Source organism: Gekko japonicus, unplaced genomic scaffold (genome assembly GCF_001447785.1).
Source record: "Gekko japonicus isolate JY-2015 unplaced genomic scaffold, Gekko_japonicus_V1.1 scaffold1477, whole genome shotgun sequence".
In the NCBI taxonomy this organism is placed as follows: domain Eukaryota; kingdom Metazoa; phylum Chordata; class Lepidosauria; order Squamata; family Gekkonidae; genus Gekko; species Gekko japonicus.
In genome coordinates this window covers 84,722-112,662 of record NW_015161995.1, presented here as the reverse complement: position 1 = coordinate 112,662, position 27,941 = coordinate 84,722, and the positions used below count along the sequence as shown (strand labels likewise).

The 27,941-nt window shown below is 40.3% G+C and overlaps 1 protein-coding gene across 1 annotated transcript in view; it reads right to left on the bottom strand.

The window, feature by feature from the left end:
* FLT1 (fms related tyrosine kinase 1) overlaps positions 1 to 27,941 on the bottom strand; it is a 177,909-nt gene that overhangs the window by 67,852 nt on the left and 82,116 nt on the right. The window contains exons 12-15 of the mRNA XM_015405408.1: positions 24,372 to 24,480; positions 13,464 to 13,754; positions 7,352 to 7,498; positions 5,698 to 5,829 (exon numbers count right to left, since the gene is read on the bottom strand). Coding sequence (XP_015260894.1) covers positions 5,698 to 5,829; positions 7,352 to 7,498; positions 13,464 to 13,754; positions 24,372 to 24,480 — 679 coding nt within the window. The remainder of the gene's footprint in view (positions 1 to 5,697; positions 5,830 to 7,351; positions 7,499 to 13,463; positions 13,755 to 24,371; positions 24,481 to 27,941) is intronic.

Below are 27,941 nucleotides of genomic sequence, written 5' to 3'. Positions count from 1 at the left end.
CCAAAATGACCTCTGGGTGTCTGTATAAAGCAGACTTTGGCTTATGTTGACACTTAGACTTTGAATTCTTATTGTGAATTCTTCTGAGTTTAGGAATACTACAGTTAAGACAAGGAGTCTTTCACTTTCGCTTGACTCCAAAACTCTGTCAGAAACCAACTGATGACCTTCAGAATGGTTCCAACTTTAAACTGTAACCTCCAGATTGACAACTGACCCCTCCCCTTAGCATTCAGCTGATCATATATTTTCCTCTCCCTTCCAGGGAAAAGTTACCTCTTTATCTCCAAGTTCTCTGATTTAGCTGCACTATGAAACCTGCTTTTAAAGTGCAGTCTGTCACACATGTCCAGGCCCATACCTAGGATTTTTTAAATCAGGGGGCATTTAAATTTCTCAGGGGGCACTTAGCACTGACAATGTAGATAATTTAATTATGAATGTTTGCTGCCCCCGTTTCTCCTCTTCACCTCCTCCCTCCACTCTCAAGGGGTGGAAAACCCAGTCTCTGCACAAGGCCAGCACTCTCCCTTCTGTTGCTGCTGCGGCTGCCTCCTCTCCATTCGTCTCTAGCCTCCTCCGCTTGCTCTACCCCCCCCCCCTCAGCAGTAGCGGTGCTGACATTCCCTTGCCTCCTTCCCAAGCAACAGCAGCAGGCTGAGGCCAGGAAGCAGCCGCCACCACCATGGCTGCCTTGAGCGCCTCGTCCAACCCCTGGGCAGCCGCCTGACCACCTTGGCCCATGCAGGAGCCTCCTCCTCCTCCTCTCCCCCATTGCTGCTCACAGCAGCAGCACGCTGAGCCCAGGAAGCACAGCAAACATCATGCAACACACACCCCAGGCAAAAATTGCATGTTTTAAGGAATTCTTCTTCAGGTTGGAGAACTGGAATAGCCACGTATAGAATTTCTTGACTTGTGCATTGTAGTATTTGTGAGCTTTGGTTCCAGGAGAAATCATTTGCCTGAAGAAGAATTCCTTAAAACATGCAATTTTTGCCTGGGAGGCGTGTTGCATGATGTTTGCTGCATCTCTTTCTTGAAAGCAAGACAGCCACAACATTGAATCTTGCCTGCATATTCGTCTCTTTAACTTTGGACATTCCTTTAAGATTTAATATTGTTACATTTATTTGTATACTTTATATAATTGTTGTTAGTGCACTATAATAATCAGGTTACACTAGGGTCTTTACTGCATATTATAAGTATATGATTTAATTAATTAATGAAATTATAGTAGTATATCAGAATTGTGTGTCTTGTTTTTGTTGTTACACGGTGATTTTCCACGTTTTACTCAACTTTGCCATGTTTCCTGTGTGTTTGCTGCAAGCCCAGGAAGCAGCTGCCACCACTGTTGTTGCCTTGCACGCCTCATCTGAGGAGAACAAAGAAGAGGAACTGCCTCCATTGTGGGCCTTGGTGCCCTACTCCTCCCCAGTGCCTCGGCCCCAGCACATGTCCACCCCCAGCGGCCACAGCAGCTGTTCCTCAGACGACAAGGAAGGCAAGTAGGAAGGCAAGGGGGAAGGCAAGGAGAGGCGGTGCAGTGGCCACTGTGCTGCAGGGGGAGTTCGGCCAGGGCATTTAAAGGAAGCTGGGGGGCATTTGAAGGGGCCTTTATAGTAAGTCAGGGGACCCCACCCCCAAATACCCCACTGTAGCTACGGCCCAGCTCCTGTCACATTTATCTGAGTGAATACAGTTGCCAGTATCTCCTTCCTCCATGATATACTGGCCTTGAAGACATCTGGGGGAATTAAACCTGCACTGGGGGCCTTCTCATTCTTCATTTGAGAAATTAGAAAACTAATTTCAGCTGGTCTAACACCCTATAGTTCAGCTAGGTTGCAATTACTCTGATAATCATAGTTAATACAAGAACAAGCAAAGATATTAGCAAAGTGTTCCCCAGGTATGCAAGGAGATATGAGATGAAAGTGGGCTCCTAGAATGTAAAACAAAGCTAATCAGCTTCCAAAAATCACTCAGATTTCTATAATTTCTGGCAGCTGTGATTAGTTTTTGCCAGATAGTGAGGCAAGCTTCTTCTTTACTCTTCTGTATGAAGACCTAGCACACCTGTATTTCCTCTATTAATATTCTTGGAGACACAAAATGAAAGACTTCTAGGGCAGTGCCAGTACATGCATTAAAATCTCCTGCAAAAATAAAAGGTGCCCTAGGATATCTGCAGGTCAAATAATGTATGTAGTTATCAAACTGATCCCAAGAGTAACAATTGACTTCGTCACTTGCTGTGGAGGCAAATAAACATTAAAACTAATGATACTACACTACACTTGATCTTAGCCAAAAGGCCGAGAAGCAATATTAAGACCAATGTTAAGGAACCTATCTCAACAAGAACTGCTAATGCCCAAGGGGGGAAATTGGGAAGTGGGAAGCTATTAAAACATAATGATAGTAATATCAAACTAAAAAGACTCCGTGAGGGTCTTTCCTTACCACTGGATTTAATAGCATCAAATGAATAGTTGAAAACTGTTATTAAAGCTAGAATGTTGAGGGATAAGCATTTCTGAGGAAAAATCAGCACGGTTTCTACAAAGGGAATTCTTGTCTCACTAAATGTGTGGTGTCTTTTGAAAGCAATGTATAAATAAGTAGACATTCAAAAGCAGTGATTTGGTAGACGTTCAAAAACTTTTTTTTCCAAATCAGGTTTATTTTTGTGTCCACAGTTCGGTTCCATTTTGACCAACAGTACTCGCGAGCTGCTAGGATGGTAAAGGCTGGAACATCCTCGGAGTTTGATAGTTGGTACTTAAAACTAACTAAAGTTTTCCAGATCAAAGTTGAAATATTTGGAAGGCCCAATTCAAATCACACAACTATGGAAGATATGCAGGATGGTAGTATGAGTAGTTTGTAAAGAAAGTTTGCTGGAGTTGTTGTATTGGACCCAGGAAACAAATCTGGCAAGCATGGTATCATAAGAGCCTTGGTATGCTTTCAAGAGTGCTGGCATATATTGAGCTCCATGGATAAAGAACAATTTCCTTCAAGCCAGCAGGGCTAAGTCCACTTTCTGCTTAAGATAGCTGACATGTTTGGACCAGGATAAGTTTGACTGGAACACAGTTCCAAGGTATCTAAAATCATAAATCTGTTGTAGTTCGTCTGCACCGATTTCCCATCTTTTATTTGATCACTTTGTTGACTTTGTGAACACCATGATCTTCGATTTGTCTTCATTTATCTCCAGCAATTCGCTATTGCAATAAACAATGGATGCTTTTATAGTGTGCTTTAGACCAACCTGAGTTCTGGAGAGCAGGACAAGGTCATCGATGTATAGAAGGGCAGGCACTGGATGGTTTCCCAAACATGATACATGAGTGGTGATACCTTGTAAACTTGGGACAAAGTCATTCAAATATAGGTTGAACAGGTGAGGTGCAAGGAGACAGCCCTAGTGGATGCCTCTTTGGACCTGTACTGGATTTTATATAGATCCTGAGTTATCTAATTTGACACATAGAGAATTTTCTGAGGTGCATGGGGCATAGAATCAAAGGCGGCCCTTACATTGATGAATGCTGCATACAGGGAAACAGATGTGTCTGACACATATTTGCTTACCAGTGAGGCCAGTGTAAAGCAGTGGTCTATACATGAGTGGCTCTTTCTTAAACCTGCTTATCAGCAGAGGCTATGGCTCGGATCCTAATCTTTGCGCTTTGTTGAAATGCATCCTTTTCTGTTGTGGGGATGGTACTCTGCTGAAGAGCTTGTTCCTCCAGCACTGTAGGTGCTTCTACTCATGCAAGATCCATTCCTTTCAATGAGCCAAAAAGTGCTTAGTCCTAAGAGGAACATGTTCTGCAGTGAAGGACTGCCCTGTAATGGCTGAAGAATGGCAAAAGTGGAAGCAGCAATTTCTCTTTGTTTAAAGGAATTAAAAAGCATACAGCTTCTTTCCTGCTTGAGTCTCAAACAAGAGACAATTCACTGGTGTAACCTCACAGAAACCAGTGGGATTACTCTTTTATGATGAGTGCAATATAGTGGCCTCACTGTGAAACAGTGAAGGTGCTAGCCCATAATGACATGGCTGAGAATCAGTCTAGGATCTACGGGACACAGGTTCAAATCCCCACTCTGTCATGGAAGCATGTTGAGTGACTTTGGGCCAGTCACTAATCTGACAAAGTTGTTGTTGTGAGGATAAAATGGAGGTAAACAGTGTTGTGAGCTGCTTTGGGTCCCCAATGATGGGGGGGGGAGTGTATGAATAAATATTTAATATATTGAAAGGTCATTTTAATTAGCGAGATGTCCACCAAGTTATGGCAACATGACCTTCAAGATAGGCTGTATATGAATGGATGGGAAAGTGCCAGTTTCCATCTTGTCCCATTTTTTTCCTTTGCTCCTTCCTTCCTCCCTTCTTTCCCATCTTCAAGTGCACTTTATATCAACTATCTCCTTCACTTCTCCCTTCAGTCCTATTCTACAGCATCCCATTCCCACTGCATGCTTACAAGATGCCCCCCAGTTAGTGCAAATGCATACCAAAATGTGGTTTACAAGTGGGGCAGGTCCATGCACAGTGAACTGACTTCCTTTTCTGTTTGCTCCGTAGTTTTGAGAATGTGTCCCATCACTCAAGTCCTGTACTGTCATTCAGTTGGGGTTCCAATCAGTAGCTATGCTGGTTGTTGCTCACTCTATTAGGCTGGCGTTTGTTCTTGACTTTTTAATTCCTGGCCAGTTAAGTAGTCATTGTCTCTTTCCTTAGTGTGAGATATGTTGTTAGGTATGCAAACAGGACTGAGATGAGGATGGGGATTGGAGTCATGGCTACTGATGTCACAAAGATAGTTTCACAAAGGTAGCCACATTGGTCTGCAGTAAAACAGGAAGATTCAAGACCAATTGTGCCCTAAAGACCATCAAGATTTCCAGGGCATAAGCCTGCAAGAATCCAAGCTTTCATCAGTTACTATATCTGACAAAGGGAGCTCTGATTCCCAAAAGTTTGTACCCTGTAAATCTTTAAGGAGCTACTGGATTTGAATCTTGATGTCAGAAGGGCACTTACAGCTTCCTAGAGCAGTGCCATTGGGTGCCAGTTATCCAAACCTTTTCAGTTACCTTCCTCTATTTCTCCAATTGTGTACCATTCTTGCTGGGAAAGTAGTTCAGGAGGAGAAGGCAGACAGACAAGGAAGGCAGACAGATATGGAAGCTGAGAATAAAACAGCAAGTAACTCTGAAATGTATTGACAGTTGTTGGACCAACCTTAAAACGGGCTTCACACACTGTACTGAAATGAAAGTAATAAAAAAACTGACAAACATATCCTGGTTTGTAGCAGCCTGAAACAGGAAGCCCAGCAAAGTAATGTCTTCAGCAAGGCTAAATATACAATCTCCTTCTACCCTGACCCTACTTTTCTTGGTTTGCAGCAAAGTTTATTTCCAAATCAGTATAAACACATTCTAATCTAGCATTTCCCTTTGGCTTCCTCTTTGACCTGGTGCATTTCCCTTGTTAAGGCTTTGTTTCAAAAATATCACATACAGTCAACAAATCCATTTTACCTGTTCTTCCAGGCAGAGCAAGATTGCCACTATGAAAAGCAACTGATAGCTCCAGAGCAGATCAAAGAGGAAAAAATAAACACAATCGATGGTTACTACCCTTCTTTGCATGAAATGGTTTACCTTGTATGGTGACAAAGGCTGAACTTTCCACCACTCCTTTTAAGTTAGCAGCCACGCAGCGGTAGTGCCCTGCATCATCCTCTTGCACCCTCTCAATCAGTAGGTTCTGGCTTCCTGGCCCTAATATTATACCTGTAGAATGAGATATGTTTGCAATTACTCAAAATGGCGTATAGAATCATACAATCATGTGACACAGCTGTTTTCGGGAGAAACTCTGAGTTCCAAACCAAAGCAATCAACAATAGCATTACACACTTTACAAGAAGGAGGTGTTGCCCTCATAGTGGATGGCTATGATCTTTCTCCAGTACCTTGTATACTTATTAGCTAAAGATATTTCTGTAATGGGTGCTAATGGCTAGAAGATGCTTGTTAGATAGTTTTTGATAGCTGGTGGCTACTAGATAAGATACACTTTTTGGAACATAACCAGTAAAGGAGATGTTAGTTGTAGGTTAGAACTTTTATCAGTGGCATGCTGATTCTCCATGGTCAGGGGGCTTTTGATGGTGGCAGGCAACATTTGATGGTGGTAGGCAACATTTTGATGGTGGCAGGCAACATTCATCCTTGGGAACTCCCAAGGATTCTGAAATCACAAGATATTTATTGATGAGGAGATGCATCCTAGTACAGTGTTGCATCTGTATTGAGAAACTCCACCTAACTCCACCTTTCTTTATCACCACCACTCCACCTAAACCCCCACCTTTCTTTAACATAGTTATGTCATGCAAAATTCTCAGTGACACCACTTTAGCCATCTCAATTACTGCTACCAGCACAGGGCCTGGTGGTAGCTACTGGAGCTATGGAGGTTGTAGAGTCTAATTTATGGGGAGGTTCCTTGGACAGGGACCCACCAGCATCATACTGCGTCAAAAGACAGCTTGATTTTTTCCCCAAGGCATGGCACTTCCTCTGATGACTTTAGCAACAACAAAGGAAATGCTGTAAGGGCAAACCTTGGGGAAAGCTGCCATTTTCTACTATACTGGATCAGAGTAATAGTGTGTTGTTTGGTACTACGAACTCTCTGCTCCTTCTGCTGCCCAAGGCTGGATCTACACTGGAGCAAAATACAGCAGCCAATAGCATGGGGTAGTGGTCAAGGTACTGGACTAGGATCTGGGAGACCTAGCTCTGAATCCCCACTCATGCCACAGAAGCTCAGTGGGTGACCTTGGGCCAGCCACATTTTCTCAGCCCAACCTACCTCACAGGGCTGTTGCTGTGAGAATAAAACTGAAGAGGAACGTATGACATTGTAATTTTAGATCCTTACTGGGGAGAAAAGTGAGGTACAAATACATGGCTTATTTTGGATACCTGTAAAGTGTATCAAATTGTCAGTTATTCAGTTTACTCCATGTTTGAACTTGTGTCTGTATGAGGGGACAATTTGGATATTTTAGTTCAAGCACCAGAATATCTTGGCTGGTTCTTGTGCTGACTTGTATAACTAACAATGATCAGAACAGAAATGAGCACACAGTTCCAGTTTGGCTTTCAAGTATTACCCCCCCCCCAACCCGGCAAAATGCCATAGCTGCAAAGAGAGGCAGCCACTTGATTCTCAGAATTATTACAATGAAATATGAGCTAGATTATACGGTATGTATCAATAAGCATGGGCAAAAGGTGCATTTACCTGGTTGCTGCTGTATCTCTTTGTTGTTTTTAAACCAGTGTATCTGAGGCTCTGGTAGACCATGAACAAGACACTCCAGAGTAAGAGAGTGACTGGTGTTGACAACCTGATCAGTGAGGTTCCGCAACAGAAATGGTGCTTCCTGAGCTACAAAACACATGGACAGATCAATTAGTACGTTCCCATAGCCATGTACTTAAAAAAAGCAAAAACTCTTGCCCTATTCTTGCTACAGTGTGTCCTAAGCTTCTAATAAGTGGTCATATGGGTCCAAGAAAATGATAAAAGTAAAAGAAATGAAATGCTATCTGATGTTTTTATTAGTCATTTTTTCAGCAAGGAAACGAAGGACCAATAAAAGATATATGCAAGAGAATATCCATGCACCACAAACTAGATAGATCTTCCTTCTTTAAATAGTATTGCCTACAGCCAATGATTGTTATTAACAACAGAGACCACAGCAGAGAAACAGTCAAAGCTAGTGAGAGGTGGCTAGTGCTTTCCTTCAAAATCAGATGCCATGGATCAGATCCAATGGTTTTGTCTAAAGCAGAGAGGTCCTTGTATTCTTGGGGGTGGGACAATTATCACCAATTCCCCATCCCACAGTATGCCTTCATAAGCTGTTCCCAAGAATCCTCATATCCTCATTACTGTTATTAAATGTCTATTTCCTACAAACATGAGTATTGTCTGTCTGCTGAGTAAATTATTATTTATTTTTAGAGCACATACATTGTCTAATAAATAAAACTAAGGAGCAGAAGATGGCCTTTGAGGATTTTAGCTTTTGGTTCAGTAGACCAGTAAATTCGTCAACAACCACAAAAACCATATGGCAGGTGGATGAATACAATCTGAAGCTTTTAATGGATTGGATTGTTTAATGGATTGTTTATTGTCTTTTGGGACTGCATTAGTTTTTGTTTTTATACCAAAAGCCACACACTTATACTACACATGTTTTAATAAGGAGTTATTCAGTATGATTTCTGATACAGAAGTCATGTGGTTTCATTCTGTAGAACACAAACCAAAGGTAGAATCAAGTTGTTATCCATGGTGTCTCTGCATAGTCAGGCTTGGCTCATCACTTAACTAGATTTTCAAGACAACTAGTATTCACCCCAGTTATAACCACCTTATGAGATGTTTTAAATCAGTATCCATACAGACACAGGATGCCTCTGTTCAAGATAAAAAGGCACATCTGATACAAAGACTCTCTTTATCTTACTATCCCATCGTAAATGAATTTCTCTCTTCTTTAGAAACGTTTGGATATTCATATAGCAAAGATCTTTATATGTTCATTATTATTTGTGCTGTTTGTGACACAACCATTACTGAATTGTGGGAAGACAACTGATCACATATAAGGCAGTAGATTCTTGAAAACTTTCCCAGGAATTAAAGCATTGTAGATTACAGTGAATTCCCAGTTCAGATACAATTCTCTCATTCTTCGAATGTTTATTCTAGATTGGATTCAGAATGAATGTTCACCACCATAATAAGTAACTTTTACTGGCAAAAAAAAAGCCAGCAAGCCCCCCCCCCCCTGCCATAGTTTGTTCTAATGTGACAGGTATGAGTGCAGTGTTGGATTTGTTGTTGCAATGTCTATTTGCTTTATTAATAGGAGGCCAGACTGTATTATATGATGAACATTTCTGTTACACTTATGGCAAATCAGTTATTTGAAAGAGCTCATTTGCTGAGGACCCAAGAAAGTATCATTTTATATACAACCTTAAATACAAAACAACAAACCTGAATATTTCTTTAAAAATAACTCCAGATAATCACCGTTAAAGCACACATTCCCTCCCTTCTGCTCTGTTGTGAATCCTTTTGGTATTTTTTTATATTCTATTAGATTTATATCCCGCCCTCCCCCGTATTATCTGGTGCCTCAGGAGAACTGAGGAGAAATGGTGCCTCTCCCTCATGGCATGCAATAGTTTCAGAGGAAAAACATTGCTTCATGTGCCAAGGGAGATGGGCACCCTTTCAGTTCCTTTTATCTAGAAAATTCTTCTCCATGGCTGGCCTGAGAATGTGCAGTCCCAATGTGGGACTGTACAGAAGAATAACGATGAAAAGTGGGTTACCTACCAGAGACACAAGCACCCTGCAACTGACCTAGGTGCTAATTCTGTCCTTCCCCATAGCTACTCAGACAATGCAAATATAGAACTCAATAACATTAGCCATCAGTAGCTCATTCATCTTTTGATTTGCAAATTTCAGAGGCTCATTCATCTGCTCATCACTCATCGCAATATATACCATAATCTGCCCACAATGCCTTCCTGTTACCTACACAGGCAAGCACTTCAGTCTCTACACGAAGGAAGAAATGGACACAAAAAGGTAATATCCAGAAACTAGTGGGACATCATTTCAGTCTCACAGAACAGTCTGCTGCTCACCTGGAAGTCACCATTCTTCAACAAAGGAGCATTGAAAGAAGTCTGAATCTTGAAAATGCTGAATTAGATCTTCAAGTTTGATTCTATTCCTTTAGATCTCAATAGGTGCTACAGTTTCCTTCTCCATTGTAGGTAGGTATTAAATTAATTTAGCAAAGCTAGGAAGGTTGTGTGAATGGTTAGCTTTGCTTATCTCATGTGCATCTAAGTGTTACACAGAAGTGTCACAGACTATACTTCTTGCATATCATCACCATTTGGCCCCCACTGTTCAGTTTTTCCTTCTACGCTTGTGTGTGCGCACGTGTATGTGTTTGTGGATCTTGATCATTTCTTGCATCCACTGAAGTGGCTTCTTTCTAGTCCACAAAAGTTTATGCCATGATAAATTAAGATGCAGGTAAACTTTTTGTTGTTTATGAAGCCAGGAAAATACTTCTGCCAAATGTGAAACCTAAGACCCCAAGTATAACTCTTGTGTTCCACAAATTACTGTATAGAACAGCATATTCAAGTCACTTGAGATAAACAGTGAAAAAATGAAAAAAAGAGGGCACACAATCCGTAAGTTATTTCTGATTAATTTTAATTTGTTTACAGCCATACACATTTTTTCCATATTAAGAAACACTTTCTTGCGTCACTTTTCACATACTTTGAATACGATGGTTGCCATTATGGGCTGATTTTCAAATGCTTGATTAAAGCAAGAAATCATGATTCCCTTATTTCTGCTCCTGTGTTTACTAGGCAGTGATTTTTTCACATGTACTTCAGATTGGCTCAATGTGTTTTTGCTTGAATTCAGCAAACACTATGTTAGATTTGAGTTGCAACCACTTAGCGAATGCTGCATACAGTCAACAACAAACTTTCCCTATGTAACTCCCACGTACAAGTGAAGTTCATGGTGTCCTGTATGCTCTATCCACGGAAATATAAAGGAAGTCACAGTGGAGTAGCAATTGCAGGGCCACAGAGATATTGTTGATCCTAAGCTTTCAGTAGCAAGACAGAAGAAAACCTTGAGACAGAAAACCCACTTCCCTCCCCACTCAAATATTAGCAATATGGAAAATGCTAAACATTTCTAGCCCCCTTGTTTTACGTAGCCTTTTTGTTTAACAATTGTATAGCTTTAAGGAGATAACTTACATTAACAGTTCAATTACCGATTCCGTGTCATTAAAAAGCACATCTGAATTTTAACACTTGTTTTCAAAAAGAAATACAAATTTAATTTACAATTTTTATTTTCCACATCATATATGGAAACTATAGGTCTTGGGGAACATCACTAGATTCAGCCCTTTCCAGCACAGTAAACAAAATCGATACTGGTAGTGGTCTTGTGCATTGGTCACAATGCAAAAGACATTTTTAAAGCCCTGTTGCATGTTACTGAGATATTTTTATACCTCCCAGCAATGCTGGGACAATAATATATAACGGTCATGGCTATTGAGGTTTTGAGCAATTTCAGTTAAGGAATGATTGGGTTGCCTTTTTCCCCATAGGACAACTTGCTATAAATCATTATATAATTCATAAGTAAGTGCTGCATTCTAAACCATGCATCTATTTGTAGATATGACTCATATGCCTATTATTCCAGTTCACCCTGTGGAGCTGGCACAGAATCAGTAATGGGAGGATTGAATCCAGCTATTTGTTTCTTCATTTTTTTCTCTTTTGCTAAGTCCTGAAGTCTTATTTCTACCAGCCATTACAAATTCATAATGCCCATAATGTGCTATAAAACATGTTCTTACACATAACCTCTACAGCAATGGGGCCCTCTTTTCCTGTTTTTCCCAAGAATACACAGTGCTGTCACTGGAATGTAGTTACCAATAATTGGATTGGCTATGTAACAATATTAAAAAAACACTCACAGAAAGTTGCTTTACAAGAACATAAATTGTTGCTGGAAACCCTCATGGTAATATTGAAAAAAGATCTGCTGTATACAAGAAGGCTATAGGTGAAACTTCAAGATAGAAACCATTATTCTTTTCTTTACCCTGACAACTTCCAGGTAGCTAATTGTTTTAAAAGCATTTTAGGCTTCACGAAAACTGGCATTATGTGGAAATGCTATTGTTTACCCTTTCACACTTGACAAAAGCAATTCCCACGTGAACGACAAGCTTGGCTGGGGGACACAGTCTTGCTACCTTGAAGGAGGAAATGGGTGGGTGAGTTCTCAGGCACAAGAAATTGTCATGTTGTCACCCTCTGTTTTTAATAGCAAAGCCACTTTTGTTCCCACTTTTGCTGTTACTATTGTGACCTACAAATGCTTGGCTAAAATTTCTATATAATAATTAATCATAAATGAACCCCCCCCAAATATAATAAAGATATGCATTGTAAAAAAATAAAGTTATCAGATCTATTAAAAATAGTAACTTCTTCCTTATACAGATTTTTATAATACATAGACACACCTTGAAATGAAATCACACAAGAGAATAAAAATGAATGCTTAAAAGGTTAGATTGCTTTAATTCTCTATCAGTAGTTTAGTCATTTGTAAATCCCCATGTTAAATCCTATTATGGTTTGCATCTGAATGAGAAATAGATGCGTGCATATATTTCCTAATATCTTCCATTTTAAATTTAGATCTGGACAAATACATTAAACATTTTTCTCTGAAGGCTGTAACCTCCTCAATAGAGGCAAATATGACAGCTCTCTTCTAGAAAGTAACTTACATTTATTCCCTCTAATGCCAGGGAAGAGTTTTTCCCATTGATGTCAACAGACCTTTAACAGTTGCACTCTTATTTATTTGAAAGGAAACTAACAAGGGGGCAACTTGAAATGTTCCCTCAACGTATGTATTCAAAGGAACAGGGTTATTCCATGCAAACAATACAAGAGGGGTGTGCCTTATTTCAACATTTTTATTTCTTATTCTGCATCCTCAGAGCCTTCCCTGAGAAAAGTTGCTTTAAAAAAAGATTAATATATTTAACGTAGAAAAACAATTTCAAATAAATAAGCACAACAACTTGCTCAGCAGGCAATATTTATAAATCCACAAAAATCTTATTAATGTTTTAAAAAACCCCACTGTAGTCCAGTCATTCTCTCCAACTGTGCCATCCTCATTCTGTACTTTCAAGTTAATTTATTAAATGTCCAATGTTGACCAAAACCAGACAGTTTTCTAACAACAACAACAACAAAGTTTTCAGTTTATGCAGCTCTGACACTTGGGAGGAAGTTGAATATTAAAGCCGAAGAGAAGCTGGGTCCAAAGTTTTTCATTAGCACTTGGTGGGAGACAGCAAAGAACAATACAACATAACACAGAAAATGCCGTGCAGCGGGTAGGAAGTCTTCCAATTCCGAACTTCCACAGTTTTGTCAAAGTGGAATCTCTCTCACACTCTCTGAGCCAAATTGGAAGCCCAGATTGGGGGTTTGCTGTTTGACTGTTTGATTGATTGGGATTGCTTTTTGTATTGCTATTTCTCCTTTGTTCAAACCTCCCACTTTCTGGAGGACCACAGTAGTAAGTAATCAATTGAGATTATAGGAGAGAACTTTGACTTTTTAGTGAGTCCTTTAGTGTTTTATATTGTGTTGTGTTGTACAATCATTCCTTGCGCCATTAAATCTGTGGATCCGTGAGAAAACAGCCCTTTTGTTACAGTGCTCACCTCTGACTGTAACGTCTTTCTTTTGAAGCACTTCTTCGCCAGTGTATATATTCCTTGCTCGGCAGGCATAGGAGCCTGAATGTTCAAGCGAAATGTTCTTGATGGTGAGGGTGAGGTCAATGGAATATTCCTTAGTGGCTGCCTTTTTTACTCTTGTTTGGTTGTTAACTGTTCTTGGTAAAATCCAGGCAATGTCTTTGTACAGGAATTTGTTGGCTAAACAGGATAGCACCAGATTTTCTCCTTCAATAGGCATCTTCTCTAAATTAATATGGAATCCACTCAGCACATCTGTAAAAAAAATCAAAAGATAGTGATTACTCAGAGGAAATATCAAAAACATATACTTTCTATTCAATTAAATTATTAAGAGCAACAACTTATAAGGAAAATATAATCAAAATGATATATAGATGGCATTGGACGCCAGAAAAATTACAAAAGTGTTATGCAAATGTTTCAGGGAATTGCTGGAGGTGTAAAAATAATATAGGAACGTATTTCCACATATGGTGGAAATGCGAAAAAATACAAAAATTCTGGAAAATTACTAAACAGTTGATAAAAGATATTACAGAAATAGACATACCACTGAAACCAGAATTTTTTTTATTAAATATTACACCGGATGGTATTAAATACAATGAAACATGTATTATTGTATATTTAATCACAATGTCGAGAATATGTATTGCAAAGAATTGGAAATCTGACAATAGGGAAGAGCTGATAAGCAAACTCTTTGAGGTGATAGAAATGGATAAATTAAATATGTTTTTGGCGGGTAAATCAGAAGACAAATTTAATCAGAAATGGCATAAAACCATAAAATGGTATGAACAAAAACTGTAATGTTAAATGGATAAATTAAATATGTTTTTGGCGGGTAAATCAGAAGACAAATTTAATCAGAAATGGCATAAAACCATAAAATGGTATGAACAAAAACTGTAATGTTAAATGGATAAATTAAATATGTTTTTGGCGGGTAAATCAGAAGACAAATTTAATCAGAAATGGCATAAAACCATAAAATGGTATGAACAAAAACTGTAATGTTAAACCCCCCAACAGTTACTTAAGGGGAGGTAAATGTTTGTATAAGATGGAAAATTGAAAATAATTTTTTTTAAAAAAAAAACCATATACTTTCTGGAGGTACTACCTCATCCTTGCCATACTCCCCTACAATAATCCATTTAAAGGAGTTGACTGCTGCCAATCACATCTCCATGTGGACAGCCCTCCTATGAGTACAGAGTAATACTTTGGGGACAGTTTTACATGACTAATGGCATGACAATAGTTTGTCCCTAGAGGGTTTTTTCTTTTCTCTTTTCAGGAAATATACATTCTTGGTGAGTTCCCCTTCAATGTATTGTTGTGGGAATGGCTCCCTCCTTCACTTATGCATGGGTTAGAAATGATAGCCTTCTATATCTCCAAGTAGAGATAAATGATTTGTCACAAACCGTTTCATTTCTGAGCCATGAGTCAAGGAAGCAGGATGGGTAAGCGTGTGAGCTCAAAAACTTCCAAGACTTGACATCCAAGGCAGGAACAAGCCTTGGAAATCTGTGAGCTCACACACTCACCCTTCCCTCTTTCTTGGCATATTTTGCTATAATTGTTTCCCAGCCTTTTAGAACACAATCATTTGTAGTAGCCATGGAATGCTTCTGGCATATAAATCTGCCCAAGGACCATTAAATCAGAACAAATATATACATGCTGAAAACCTTATGGAATGATAATTTAACTCAGAATTCACACTGGAAAGACAGTTTGCTAGTCCAGCTTTTAAAAACCAGAATTATTATCCCACAGAATACAACTAACCCTTGGTGCAATTTCTGTTTGTTTTGTTTTTTAAAATATATAGTTTGAGAAATATTTAATGAATAGTCAATAGCAAATTGATACTGAATGGCCACTAGGATATAAGCTATTTCTGTGATTAGCCATTTCCCTCCCATACATAATGAAATTATCTTTACAGGAATAATCCTTTGAAATTTAAATAAATAATGAAGAAACTGTTCATTCTTAATTATGACATTATGCAGTGGCTGCTTTGAGTTGTCAATGTTTTATTCATTTCCACTTCTTTTATATCAAAAGGAACAGAGCAGAGTTATAGTCAGGGCAAATTTATATTGCTCACATGTTCATAACATCACTTTGTGTTTGTTTAATTCTAATTTTCTAATTAATTCTGATTGTCTAGGAAGATTGATGGGTGATAATTACTTGTTAATTACTTTTTATCAGGTAGAAATTGTTGCTAAATGCCTGGTGCTGCACAAATAGAAAGTATATGGGCTTCTTTTACATTAGAAAAAAAGGGCAGAACTATACTCAGGGGAAATTTACACTGCCAGAAGTAAATGTTTAAAAAACACACCAATAAGGTGATTCCCCCCCCCCCATCTGACCAGATTAAAAATGAAGTCATATCAAAAAGTGGATACTGGTTCAAGCCACCAGTGATACCTAATACCTGCAGGCTACACCACATTTGCCTTTTAAAAAAACCCACAAGGCTTAAATTATTTGTTGGATTTCCTCCATCTATAATTTGCATTTAAACCCAGCAATGTTATTAGTATGTTTGATTTAAAAATGGCTACTGGCTGCTTTCTTTTAAGCGTGAATAATATTTTCAAGTGATTCAACTCAGTATAAAATACATTCTTAATGGCAATTGCTTTTTGTTATTTCTTGGTATCATGTGTAAAAAGTTGCTAAATGTCTGATGCCATGCAAAGAGGAAATACAGGGGCTTGTATCCTAATCGCTCCACTCAGAGGAAGCCTGAAGTCTTCCTGTGGCCCAAGGAATCTTCCTCCAATGGAGGAAGGGCTTCTGTCATCAGAGGAAGTCTCCTTGGGCTGGTGGAAGGCTTCAAACTTGGTTAAGCAGAGTGGTAGAATGCAAGATATCATTCCACTGGAATTATTCTAGAAAGTTACCTGTTAGTTATTGAAGAAAATTAAACAGGAGTCCCATAGTATCTTAAAAACTAATTACAATGGTGCTAGAAGTGACACAAGACTCCTCTTTATGTCATCAATATATTGGATGACATAAAGGTTTCTATTTCTTTTTCCAGGATGCCCAACAGTGCTGGAGTTTTCCTGAGCCAGTTCTTGGCCATTGTGGTCAAACTGCTGAGGGTGAACAAGTTTAAATTAAATCCTGACAAGAAAAACTCAATGCTGGTTGGGAAGGCTGAGACCTTAGAGGTAATGTGCTTTCCACATTTGATGGGAGTCACCTGACCCTTGCTGATTCAGTTAAGTGACTAGGGCTTATATCGGACACAACATTCAGCTGTGAAAAAATGCTTCCTTCCATTTTTACTTAGACTAGTTGATGGCCCCCTACCTTGACCTGGCCAGTTTGGCCATGTGGATCCATACCATGGTAAACTCGAGATTAGATCATTGAAATGTACTTTACATGGGCCTGTCCCTTGAAGAAAACGTGGAAACTTCATCTGGTACAGAATCTCACAATGTGACTACCATTGGGAGCTAAGTGGAGTAAAGATGAATATCTAGCAATGTAATATCCCCTGACTACAACTCTGTCCTGTTCTGCAGTCACTTTCTTGGTTTCCGATTAATTCTTGAATTCCAATCAGTGTACTGGTTATAACTTACAAAGCCCTTCATGACCCACAGATCAAAGGACCATTTCTCCTTATTCTTTTTCTTTTTTGGGGGGGTATTTTGTGTGTGTGTGTGTTTGCATGCCTGGAAGTCATGGTGACTTCTGGCAACACCTACTGGGGGCTTGGATGTTTTTCAGAGAGGTGGCTTGATAGCGTGCCTCTACATCCCGAGCCCTGATATTCCTTGGAGGTCTCCCTTCCAATTACTTGCCAGGGTCGGTCCGGTTTAGCTTCCGAGATCTGATGAGATTGGGCTTTCCTGAGCTATCAGGGCAAAGGACCACTTCTCCTGATATGCGACTGCAACAGCTTTGTTCATCTGAGCATATAAGGTACTGTCAAATGTTTCCTGCTAGTGCATGCAAGTTTTCAGATATAGTGTGAAGTGAATTCTTTTCAGTTCACTGACTTCTACTGCAGGCAAGCTGTCAAATATTATTTAAAAAAGAGTGTGAGATTCTTTCAAGTGTGAGATTCTTTCAAATGCTATTGCATGTCAAATGCTATTGCATGCCAGCTGTCAGATGTTGACACACTTGACACAGATACGTGTCCCTGGAATTTTTTTTATAATGACAGTGTTAACCATGAAACAGTGAATATGTGGAGAACATTCACAAATCCAGAGAATATTGGCCATCATACTCAACAGAGGAGAATTTTGAGGAGAAAAATGCTAACAGATTTCACCTGTACCTTTGTCCCAAATAACTATTTCCTGTATTCATATTGGCCTTTGGCCATGTGCTGGTGAATACAATTTTAACTTTCTGTATATATATATTATGTGACTTTTCCTCTATATGACTTAAAGGATCCCTTCTAGCATTTGGCAGACCTAGTTCTTTTTCTGTTCAATTTCTGCTGGCACCTGTTTGGATGTTTTACCTCCTAGTAAAATATGGCTAACTTCTTAAGAACAGTAGATCCTATTCTGTCTGCAAGACTAAAGAGAATACTGCTGTTAGGAGCCTCATGAATGTGCCAGCATTCACAATGGAAGATGAAGCTCACTTTAAAACTTCTGAGAAGACAAAGCTCCTGCGGTATTACATGGCTAAGTTTCGCTTTACGGCCTCTGGATAATTTCTGTGGCCTGACCAATAGGTATTACATGGCTAAGTTTCGCTTTACGGCCTCTGGATAATTTCTGTGGCCTTTACACAACTTTCTTGAACTGTGTCAGCATCTTAGTTGGATGCTGTGCCGCATTATTTCCTGTCTTTGTTTACTGGAGTGCACCGATGTTAGCACTGGGAGCAATTCCACTGAGCGAAATTCCAGTCTATTCAACATGTGGCCTAACAGGGGAGCTACAGCCTCTTGCACACAGTTCTCAGTTTAGCACTGGAATACGGAGAGATTTTTCTGTAGACTAGTAGAGGGGGGGGAAGTGATGTCTACAAAATAAGAGTCAAGGAAAAGCAAAAATAAAATCTTAAATCAAGCTCAGGTACTATATACTTCAGAGTACAACTAATTTAATCTAAACTCTGCTGTCTGATTTCTCCAGGTACAACATTAGTATGTTTTTATGTCCTGGATACTTTTAGACATAAGATGAGAAGAAAAAACCCTGAAGAAATATGTTGTATTTTTATGTGTGTGTGAGAGAAAGAGTGAGTGAAAGAGAAAGCGAGAGAGATGCCAGCACGCCTTTCATTTAAAAGACAAGAAGAGACTAACTGGTAACACCTCATAGCATTTTTTAAAGCCTGAGACAAGCTGGGTAACGACTGGCTGGAATAATGTAAAAGACTTTTATTTACTTTAGTGATTTGAAACTTCCCGTGGAAATAGCTCCCAGGTTTCCTGATGGAAGATTTTGTTTATCTTTGCCAAGCACCATCAGGAATCTCAAAATAAAATGCCTTTAGTGACACTGGTCAGCCAGGAGATAAGGCAGTGCTGTTCCTGTCTCACCCTCAGTAATTGCAAACACGCCCATGGTCCTGCTGTGTGCCAACAAAACAGCCAGAAATAGGGGAAGGCTCAGACTGATGGAGTGGAGTGGAAGATACAAAATGGATCAGTTTGGTTTACAGAGATAATCTGAGATACTGGAGTGACCATGACGGGCCTAAAAATTAATGGCATGTATTGAAAACATATGTGATACTACTGTTCTTATTTAGAATGTATTCTTGGCTCAAGGAAAAAAAAAACAGGTAAAGAAGGCTGTGGTATACAACCCACTATTATGTCACAATAAATTTGGTAATCTTAAAGGTGCTACAGAACTTTTTATTAGAAAAGTTTGCATAAAAGTATAAACTACATGCAATGGTGACAAACGACATCCTCAAACAAAGGCCTGACCCCACTGTGTTGAAAGCAGGGTGGAAAAGCTCTGACTTGAACTGTGAAAGGAATATTTATTTATTTAAGAACATAAGAGATGCCAATGTTGGATCAGGCCAAAGGCCCATCCAGTCCAACACTCTGTATCACACAGTGGCCAGAAATACCAGTGCCATCAGGAGGTCCACCAGTGGGGCCAGGACATTAGAAGCCATCCCACTGTTGACCCCCCCAAGCACCAAGATGACAGAGCATCACTTGCCCCAGAGTCCCTATCTATACCTTGTGGCTAATAGCCACTGATGGACCTCTGCTCCATATGCTTATCTAATTCCCTTTTGAAGCCGTCCATGCTTGTAGCTGCCACCACTTCCTGTGGCAGTGAATTCCAAGTGTTAATCACTCTTTGGGTGAAGAAGTACTTCCTTTTATCCGTTCTAACCCGACCGCTCAGCAATTTCATGGAGTGCCCACGGGTTCTTGTATTGTGAGAAAGGGAGAAAAGTACCTCTTTCTCTACCTGCTCTTTCCCATGCATAATCTTATAAACCTCAATCATGTCACCCCTCAGTCGTCGTTTCTCCAAGCTAAAGAGCCCTAAGCGCCTTAACCGTTCCTCATAGGGAAAGTGTTCCAACCCTTTTATCATTCGAGTTGCTCTTTTCTGCACTTTTTCCAAAGCTATAATATCCTTTTTAAGGTGTGGTGACCAGAATTGCACACAGTATTCCAGATGAGGTCGCACCATTGATTTATATAGCGGCATTATGATATTGGCTGATCTGTTTACAATACCCTTCCTAATAATCCCCAGCATAGCATTGGCCTTCTTTATTGCAGTCACACACTGTCTCGACATTTTCAGTGAGTTATCTACTACAACTCCAAGATCTCTCTCTTGATCTGTCTCTGCCAGTTCAGACCCCATCAACGTGTATTTATAGTTAGGATTTTTGGCTCCAATGTGCATCACCTTGCACTTGGCCACATTGAACCCCATTTGCCATGTTGACGCCCACTCGCCCAACTTTGACAGATCCCTTTGGAGTGCCTCACAATCCTCACTGGTTTTCACCACCCTGAACAACTTCGTATCATCCGCAAATTTAGCCACTTCACTGCTTACTCCCAACTCCAAATCATTAATGAACAAGTTAAAAAGCAGTGGACCAAGTACTGATCCCTGTGGTACCCCACTGCTTACACCCCTCCACTGGGAGAACTGCCCATTTATACTCACTCTCTGTTTTCTATTAATTAGCCAGTTTTTGATCCATAAAAGGACTTGTCCTTTTATCCCATGATTTTTGAGCTTGCTTAGGAGCCTTTGATGAGGAACTTTATCAAAAGCTTTCTGGAAGTCAAGGTAAACAATATCTATTGGATCCCCCTTGTCCACATGTTTGTTCACCCCCTCAAAGAACATTAACAGGTTAGTGAGACAAGATCTTCCCTTACAGAACCCATGTTGAGTCTGCCTCAATAGGTTTTGTTCATCTATGTGCCTACTAATTCTTTCCTTAATAATGGTTTCCACCAATTTACCCGGTATCGACGTCAGACTGACAGGCCTGTAATTTCCCGGATCTCCTCTGGAACCCTTTTTAAAGATGGGAGTGACATTAGCTACCTTCCAGTCCTCAGGAATGGAGGCTGATTTTAAGGAGAGATTACATATTTTTGTCAGGAGATCCACAAGTTCACAATTGAGTTCTTTCAGAACTCTTGGATGTATGCCATCTGGGCCTGGTGATTTATCAGTTTTTAAGTTGTTTATCAGTTTTAGGACCTCCTCTCTCGTCACCTCAATCTGACTCAGGTCTTTCAACACCCCTCCCGAACTCAGCGGCTCTGGAGTGGGCAAGCACCTCTCATCTTCCACAGTGAAGACGGAGGCAAAAAATGCATTTAGCTTCTCAGCCATTTCCCTATCATCCTTCAGTACTCCTTTTACCCCTTGGTCATCCAAGGGCCCCACTGCCTCCCTGGCTGGTTTCCTGCTTCCAATGTATTTGAAGAAAGTTTTATTGTTGGTTTTTACGTTTTTTGCTATATGCTCCTCATATTCCCTTTTTGCCTGCCTGACCACAGACTTGCATTTTATTTGCCGTAGCCTGTGTTCCATTTTATCAGCCTCACTGTGACTAGCCTTAATTTGATTTGTAGACTTAATTTGATTAATTTGTAGCCTTAATTTGATTTGTATCCCGCCCTCTCTGCCAACGCAGACTCACGGCGGCTTACAATAAGTTAAAAAATATTAAAGCACAGATGCATTAACACAGTGCAACATCATAAAAACCTCAGAAACATGACAGGTCACCATCGATCATTTCTCAAGGAAAAGTCTAAGGACACAGTTGATAATAAATAATATTTGATACTAAAAATAAACAAAAAGGATAGACTATGATCTACAGATATACTTAGTATGTCCCCCCCACCTTTATTTCCATAGCCCTGTTCACATGTTACAGTGAACACTTGTGTATTTATTTTTTTGTTTATAATTTAGATTTGTGAATTGCTCACAGTCCCTGAGTACTCAGGGTGCTGAGTGATGAACAACAACAACAACAACAACAACAATATATATATCATGATAAAACAACTTCCAACAATTTAAAATTAATAAAAACACTTTATAGATGGTGTTAATAATTCTAATTTCAGACTGTGTCACCACCTCGTAGATGGGAAAGAAAGGAAGAAGAGGGAGGGGTTAGGCAAAAAGGGGAGGTGAGTGGAATGCCAGACAAGATGATACCCATCGCTGTCCTCAACCAAAAGCCTAGCAAAACATCTCTGCCTTGCAAGCCCTGCGGAACTGCATCAGGTTGTGCAGGGCACGTATGTTAGCTGGCAGAGTTCCACCAGTCTGGAGCCAGTAGGGTGTTCCCTGCAGAGTGCAAAGCTCTTCAGGGGACATGATGCTTGTATGTGCACACATCTGCTTGTAAGAAACAATTTAAGAATGAAAGCAGGGACCAGTATCTGGATAAATGTGGGGTTTGTATACATATTCAGTTGTACATGCAATGATAGTAACATGAGAATTTCCCAATGCACTTACAAAGAACAATCAAGTGTACACTCTACACAGACTGCAGGTGTGTTCAGTGTAACTTGTGAACATGGCTCTTACCAGTGTTTAATGGAGAAATACCTCCTGCCAGGTAATGAATGATTCAGACAATTTTTTTCAGTGAGATTGACAGCTGGAGACTGTTACTGTTTTAATAGCCATTAATATGACTGACATACCATCTAGTAAACAAGTCAGAGACGCATGGAATGGAGACAGATATCACAGACCACCTGATACACCAAAAGATCTGAACCAGGACCAAAACCTGTCCAGACTCAATTCTTCTGCTCTCCCTCAAAATAGTCAACATTCCTTTGGCCACTGACCTATTTAACTGTAGCCACCTGATACAACCAAAAGGTCTGCACCAGAACCAGAACCTGTCCAGGCTCAATTTTAGTTCTGCAAGCTTGGTCCAAGCAATTACTTGTACTTGATACAACCTCAGAAAGCTCCTATTTACTTAACTCTTCCACCCCTACTAACGTATCTGTTTGGGCATTAAGACCACAGGCAGTCTAAGTTGCTCTAATGTAAGTCTCCTTCCCCAGTACATTGCAGACAATTCAGTACATCTTCTGAGAAGGATGACCTGTCTTACCATGTTAGTGTCAAGGGGAGGCTCTGGCTCAGTGGAAGAGCCTCTGCTTTGCAAGCAGGAGGTCCCAGGTTCAATATACAGCATCTCCAGTTAAAAGGACCAGGCAGTAGGTGATGTGAAAGACCTCAGCCTGATCCCCTGGAAAGCCACTGCCAGTCTAAGTAGACAATATTGAGCTTTATGGACCAATGGGCTGATTCAATAGAAGGCAGATTCATGTGTGACTTCACACAAATCCCAGGGCATTTTCTGCCCCTTTGCAGACTCCTAAACAGTACCTTAAAAACCAGCTGCTTTTTGTCCCACAGACGTTCCTGTACCACTGCCATTCTTTGGTTAAACTAGCCATCAAATGAGAACAATTTTGAAAACTGATGAAAAACTAACAAACCTCAAGCAATCAGTCTAGCTCTGAAGTATCTATTTTGAATACACTGAAAGGAAATCCTTCTTAGCATCCTGGCCTTTTATTCATAGCCATCAGCGTTTTTGTACTGGCATTAGTTTAAAGGTCTCTCCCCCCCCTTTCCCCTTCAGCAAGGACCAAAGAACTGGAACATTTAGTTTCTTATTTGCATGGAAAGAGAAAAGGTTACTTGATCATAGTAGTAACTCATAAGGGATTCATACAACCACAAAAACTGAGTTCAGCTTATAACGACATCTGTATGAGAAAAGTCCAGCATGCTTTTAGCTTCTTGGATAAAAAGCACTTAGTAAACCTCAACAAAAGTTTTTGTGTGTAGTGTGAATTTAAGGGCTCACTTCTGTTGCCTGAACCTTATTTTTTGTTCATCTCACTTTGCTCCTTTTATCATATGCTCCCTCCTGTACTTTATCCTCACAAGAGCAACCTTGTGAGGTTGGTTAAGCTGAGAGAATATGAGAGGCCCAAGGTTGTCTCAATTCCTAGTCTGACACTTAACCATTATGCTCTGCTGGCACCTCGCTATGTACATGAGACAGCACAATTGGCCCAGATGGAACGTTTGTAAACATTCTGTTACATTGCAGTGCTTCAGCCAACCAAGGGGACACAAGGATATCTCACGTGTGATAGCAGTAACCAGTGATAAGCACTTGGGCTATCATATTTCTGGTATACTCTGTAAATTAATTTGTTAGCTGTCTAAAAAGCCAGATTTGCATCCACTACAGCTATTGCTCAAAGAGGAATGGGGGATGGGGAATCCAATCTATCCAATGTTTTTAAGATCTGATACAGGATTAATTGTACTTTACCTGTTATAAAATAACGAATGCTTCTTTCATCAGTTCCTAATTTATTGGAAGCAATGCAGGTGTAGATTCCCGATACCTTGGATTCATCCACAATCAAAATGCTAGCAGTCTGTGAAAGGAAAAATCATTTCAGTTCTCATAAGATTCACTGAACTATTTTTCAATGATCATCCTGAATCCTGACACTGATATGATTCATTTGTTCCATTCATTCAGTGAAACACAGTACAGCAACCAGGAGTTGTCACCGTGAACAACCATGGACATAGCAGTAAAACAACAGGAAAGCAGATTTCCCAAGAGACATTTATATTACCAGCATTATTACAGTCTAACTCTTTGCATGGGTTGGAAGATGCAGTCTTTATTTTTATCTTGTACTTCTGATGTACCAATAACAGGTTACAGTAAATGAGGAGTGGCACAGTGAGTTGTATATCATAGTCACTCAAAGGAATTGGAAAGAATAACATTAGAAATGATGGCTCCATCTGCGACAGGTTCATGTGTTGAATGAGGAAGAGGCGGAGGGGCATTCTCAGCTTTTTCCAGAAATAACTGTTTCATATCTTGGCTGTAACATAATGGATTTGGCTGAAAAGGGTGGCATGTATTTCTGGGACTCCATTACAATCATCATTCGCAGAGGATGGAAAGATCATCATTTGTAAAAGATGGAAAAGATTCACAGCAGTTCATTTTAAGCACATGCATTACTTTTTTTTTAGACTATACAATAACTATGGCAACACTGGACTAGATCCACACTACTGGCAATGGAACAAAGCTGGCTAGGCAGGATTTCCCCCACCTCCCCACACCTACCGAGCCCTTTGAAATTCTCCTCATGGGATTAAGAGACATTCTGGAACAGTATGGAGGAGGCTACTGGGGGTCTTTAGTGAAAGCCAAAAATTGATGGCAGTCGGCTTCTCCTCCTCTGCCAACAACGTGCTGTTAGGCCAACAGAACTTTGGATCAAATCTCTTGTCAATACAGGTCAGTCAACTTTTTGTTCCTTTTTTTTTTAGCACAAAAGGCAGGTGTTTATGTTCACTGTTTATATGCCATTGTTTCGAACCCGTGAACTGCCCAGAGATACAAGTGATGCTTGGAATAATCACATGTTCTTCAGAGCCCAAGAAAGGAGCTCCCCAAATAGTCCCTTACACTAGCCCCCAAAGGCTAAAATGAGATTTGGCCACACTTTGAATTGATCATCTGGATAAACACTTGACAATACGTCTTACTCATGCTTACGTACGCAAAACAAAATATACCAAATTCTTTTTGTAGGTAACAGCAGACAGATGCGCAAGTAGCCTACAATGAAAGCAATTATTCCTTATAATAAGAATCTCAACATTACACCATGGATCAACACAGCAACCTATAATTTTAACTGCTTGGGGAAATGCCACATTGAGAAAGAGATTCTACAATTGGACTATCTCCTAATGGGACTCCAGTTGTGGGGGTTACATGCCTTCATCTACTAGATGATGACACAACCCAACATGGCTTTTATTGATTTGCTATCTACTGCATCATCTCAAATTGTTCTTCAGCCTCATGACTATAAGGCTCTCAGCTTTACAAAAACCTGTTAGTTTCTACTGAACTGCTATTTTTTCCCTGCATAAGGAAAAGATTCAATGTTTGCTTTTTAATCTCAGGAGACTCTGAGGCTTCTTAGAACTTGATTTGCTCCTGGTTCAATGTAACTGAATTAAGTCAACTGCACCTCCACATTTTCATCTTAAGAAAGTTCAAAGTGTATACTCGGGGACTCTTCCAATATACCCCGGACTATCTTTTTCCTGTCTCACCCACCTCTTTTTGTTTTTGGTGTTTAGAATCTAGCCTGGAATGTGTAAGTTTTGTGCTCATTGTGATATTTGTCTTGGTCCTATTAAAAAGAAAGTACACTACTGTTGCTTTTGTTTTTTGTTTTTCCATGGATCAACCTACATTTCAAAATATTCTTAAAGGAATCATCTTTTTACGTAATCTGGGTGTATTTTAAGTTGCATCCTACCAATGCATCCTGATACTCTGAGTGAAGGTTCCATTAGTAGCTAGAATTTCTAGTGGTTATTTATTTATGGACAGAGAGAAGTTGGTTTGACATTTCAATCATCACCCTGCTGTCTTCCCCAAACCACATCTTATACAAAAAAGTACCTGGCATAGATATAAGGATGCTGATTCAATACATTCTCTCCTGATAGGATTTCATCTCCAACATATAGAAGATAAAACGTACCATGGCATGCAAGAATCATCAATCAATATATCTAATTCTCAATATGGCCCCATCGGTGGGTATTTAAATCTGGAAAGCAAAGTTCCCTCTAAGCCGTGGAGTCTTGTGAGCAAAAATTCTGCTTTGTGAGCTCCTGGCATTAAAGCTGTGAGCGAGCGATTGGGCTGCTGCATAAACTAGTTTGTTCTGGAGCCACCCTTCCTGAGCTAAGACCAAAATGTCTGAGCCGGAGGCTAAAAAACTGTGAGCTAGCTCACACTAACTCGGCTTAGAGGGAACACTGCTGGAAAGTGGGACCATGGACAGACAAGACAGGTCTTTCTACAAACCTGAGAAAAGCCATAGCCTTGCAGAAAAATCTGAAATCTGAAAAAAATGCTATTGAGGGGGTTAAAACCCTCAATGATAAAAGGAGCACCTATGGCTTTAAGAAAGAAATGCCCACAGTGGCGGCTGCTAGGCAACCAGCACAGTATTGCCAGCTTCAAGTCTTAGTTTCTGTCAGTAAATGGTAGGGGGATGGGTCAGGGCCCTTTCAGGGTTGTTTGGCCCTCTGAGGAAGGACTTATCAAGGCCAGGCCCAGCAGCAACCACTGGGCTACTTGATAACATATGAATTGCATGACTCATCCATGACTGGCTACTTGCTACAGTTCAAGAGCAGCTCCCCAAAGAACAGTTTCAGACTAAGGTCTGGGAGACCCAGGTTTGAATCACCACTCTGCTGTGGAAACTCACCAGGTGATTTTTGGGCCAGTTCCACATTCTCAGCCTACCTTACTTTACACGGTTATTGCAAGGATAAAATGGAGAAGAGAAAAATGGTGTAAGCTGCTTTGGGTCCCCACTGTGGAGAAAGGCTAGGTATAAATGAAATAGGGCTGCCAAGTGGGGCGGGTAAACCCCCGCTTTGGAGGCCCGATTTCCGCCGCCACGGAATCGGGCCCTGGGGGAACCCCACCCCCGCATGCGCGTCACCAGGAAGTAATGTGGGCACGCCGAGCATGCTGGGGGCGGGGTTACGGCCATACAAGGGAAAACTCTATGGTTTTCCTTTGTATGGCTGTGGCCCCACCCACAGAGTGCCTGGAGTCCTCCCGTCACTTCCGGGTGACGTGCGCGCACGCACAAGACGGCGGCTGGGAGCCCCCCGCTCCCGGCAAAGATACACTTGGCAACCCTAAAATGAAATAATAAATATAGCTGAAGATGAAGGGCAGATAAAAGGTAGGGTGGTTGGTGGTGAGTGGGAGAAAAGGAAGCATCGAAAGGTGAGGATTTTGGCGTTGCCAGGAGGAGAGGAA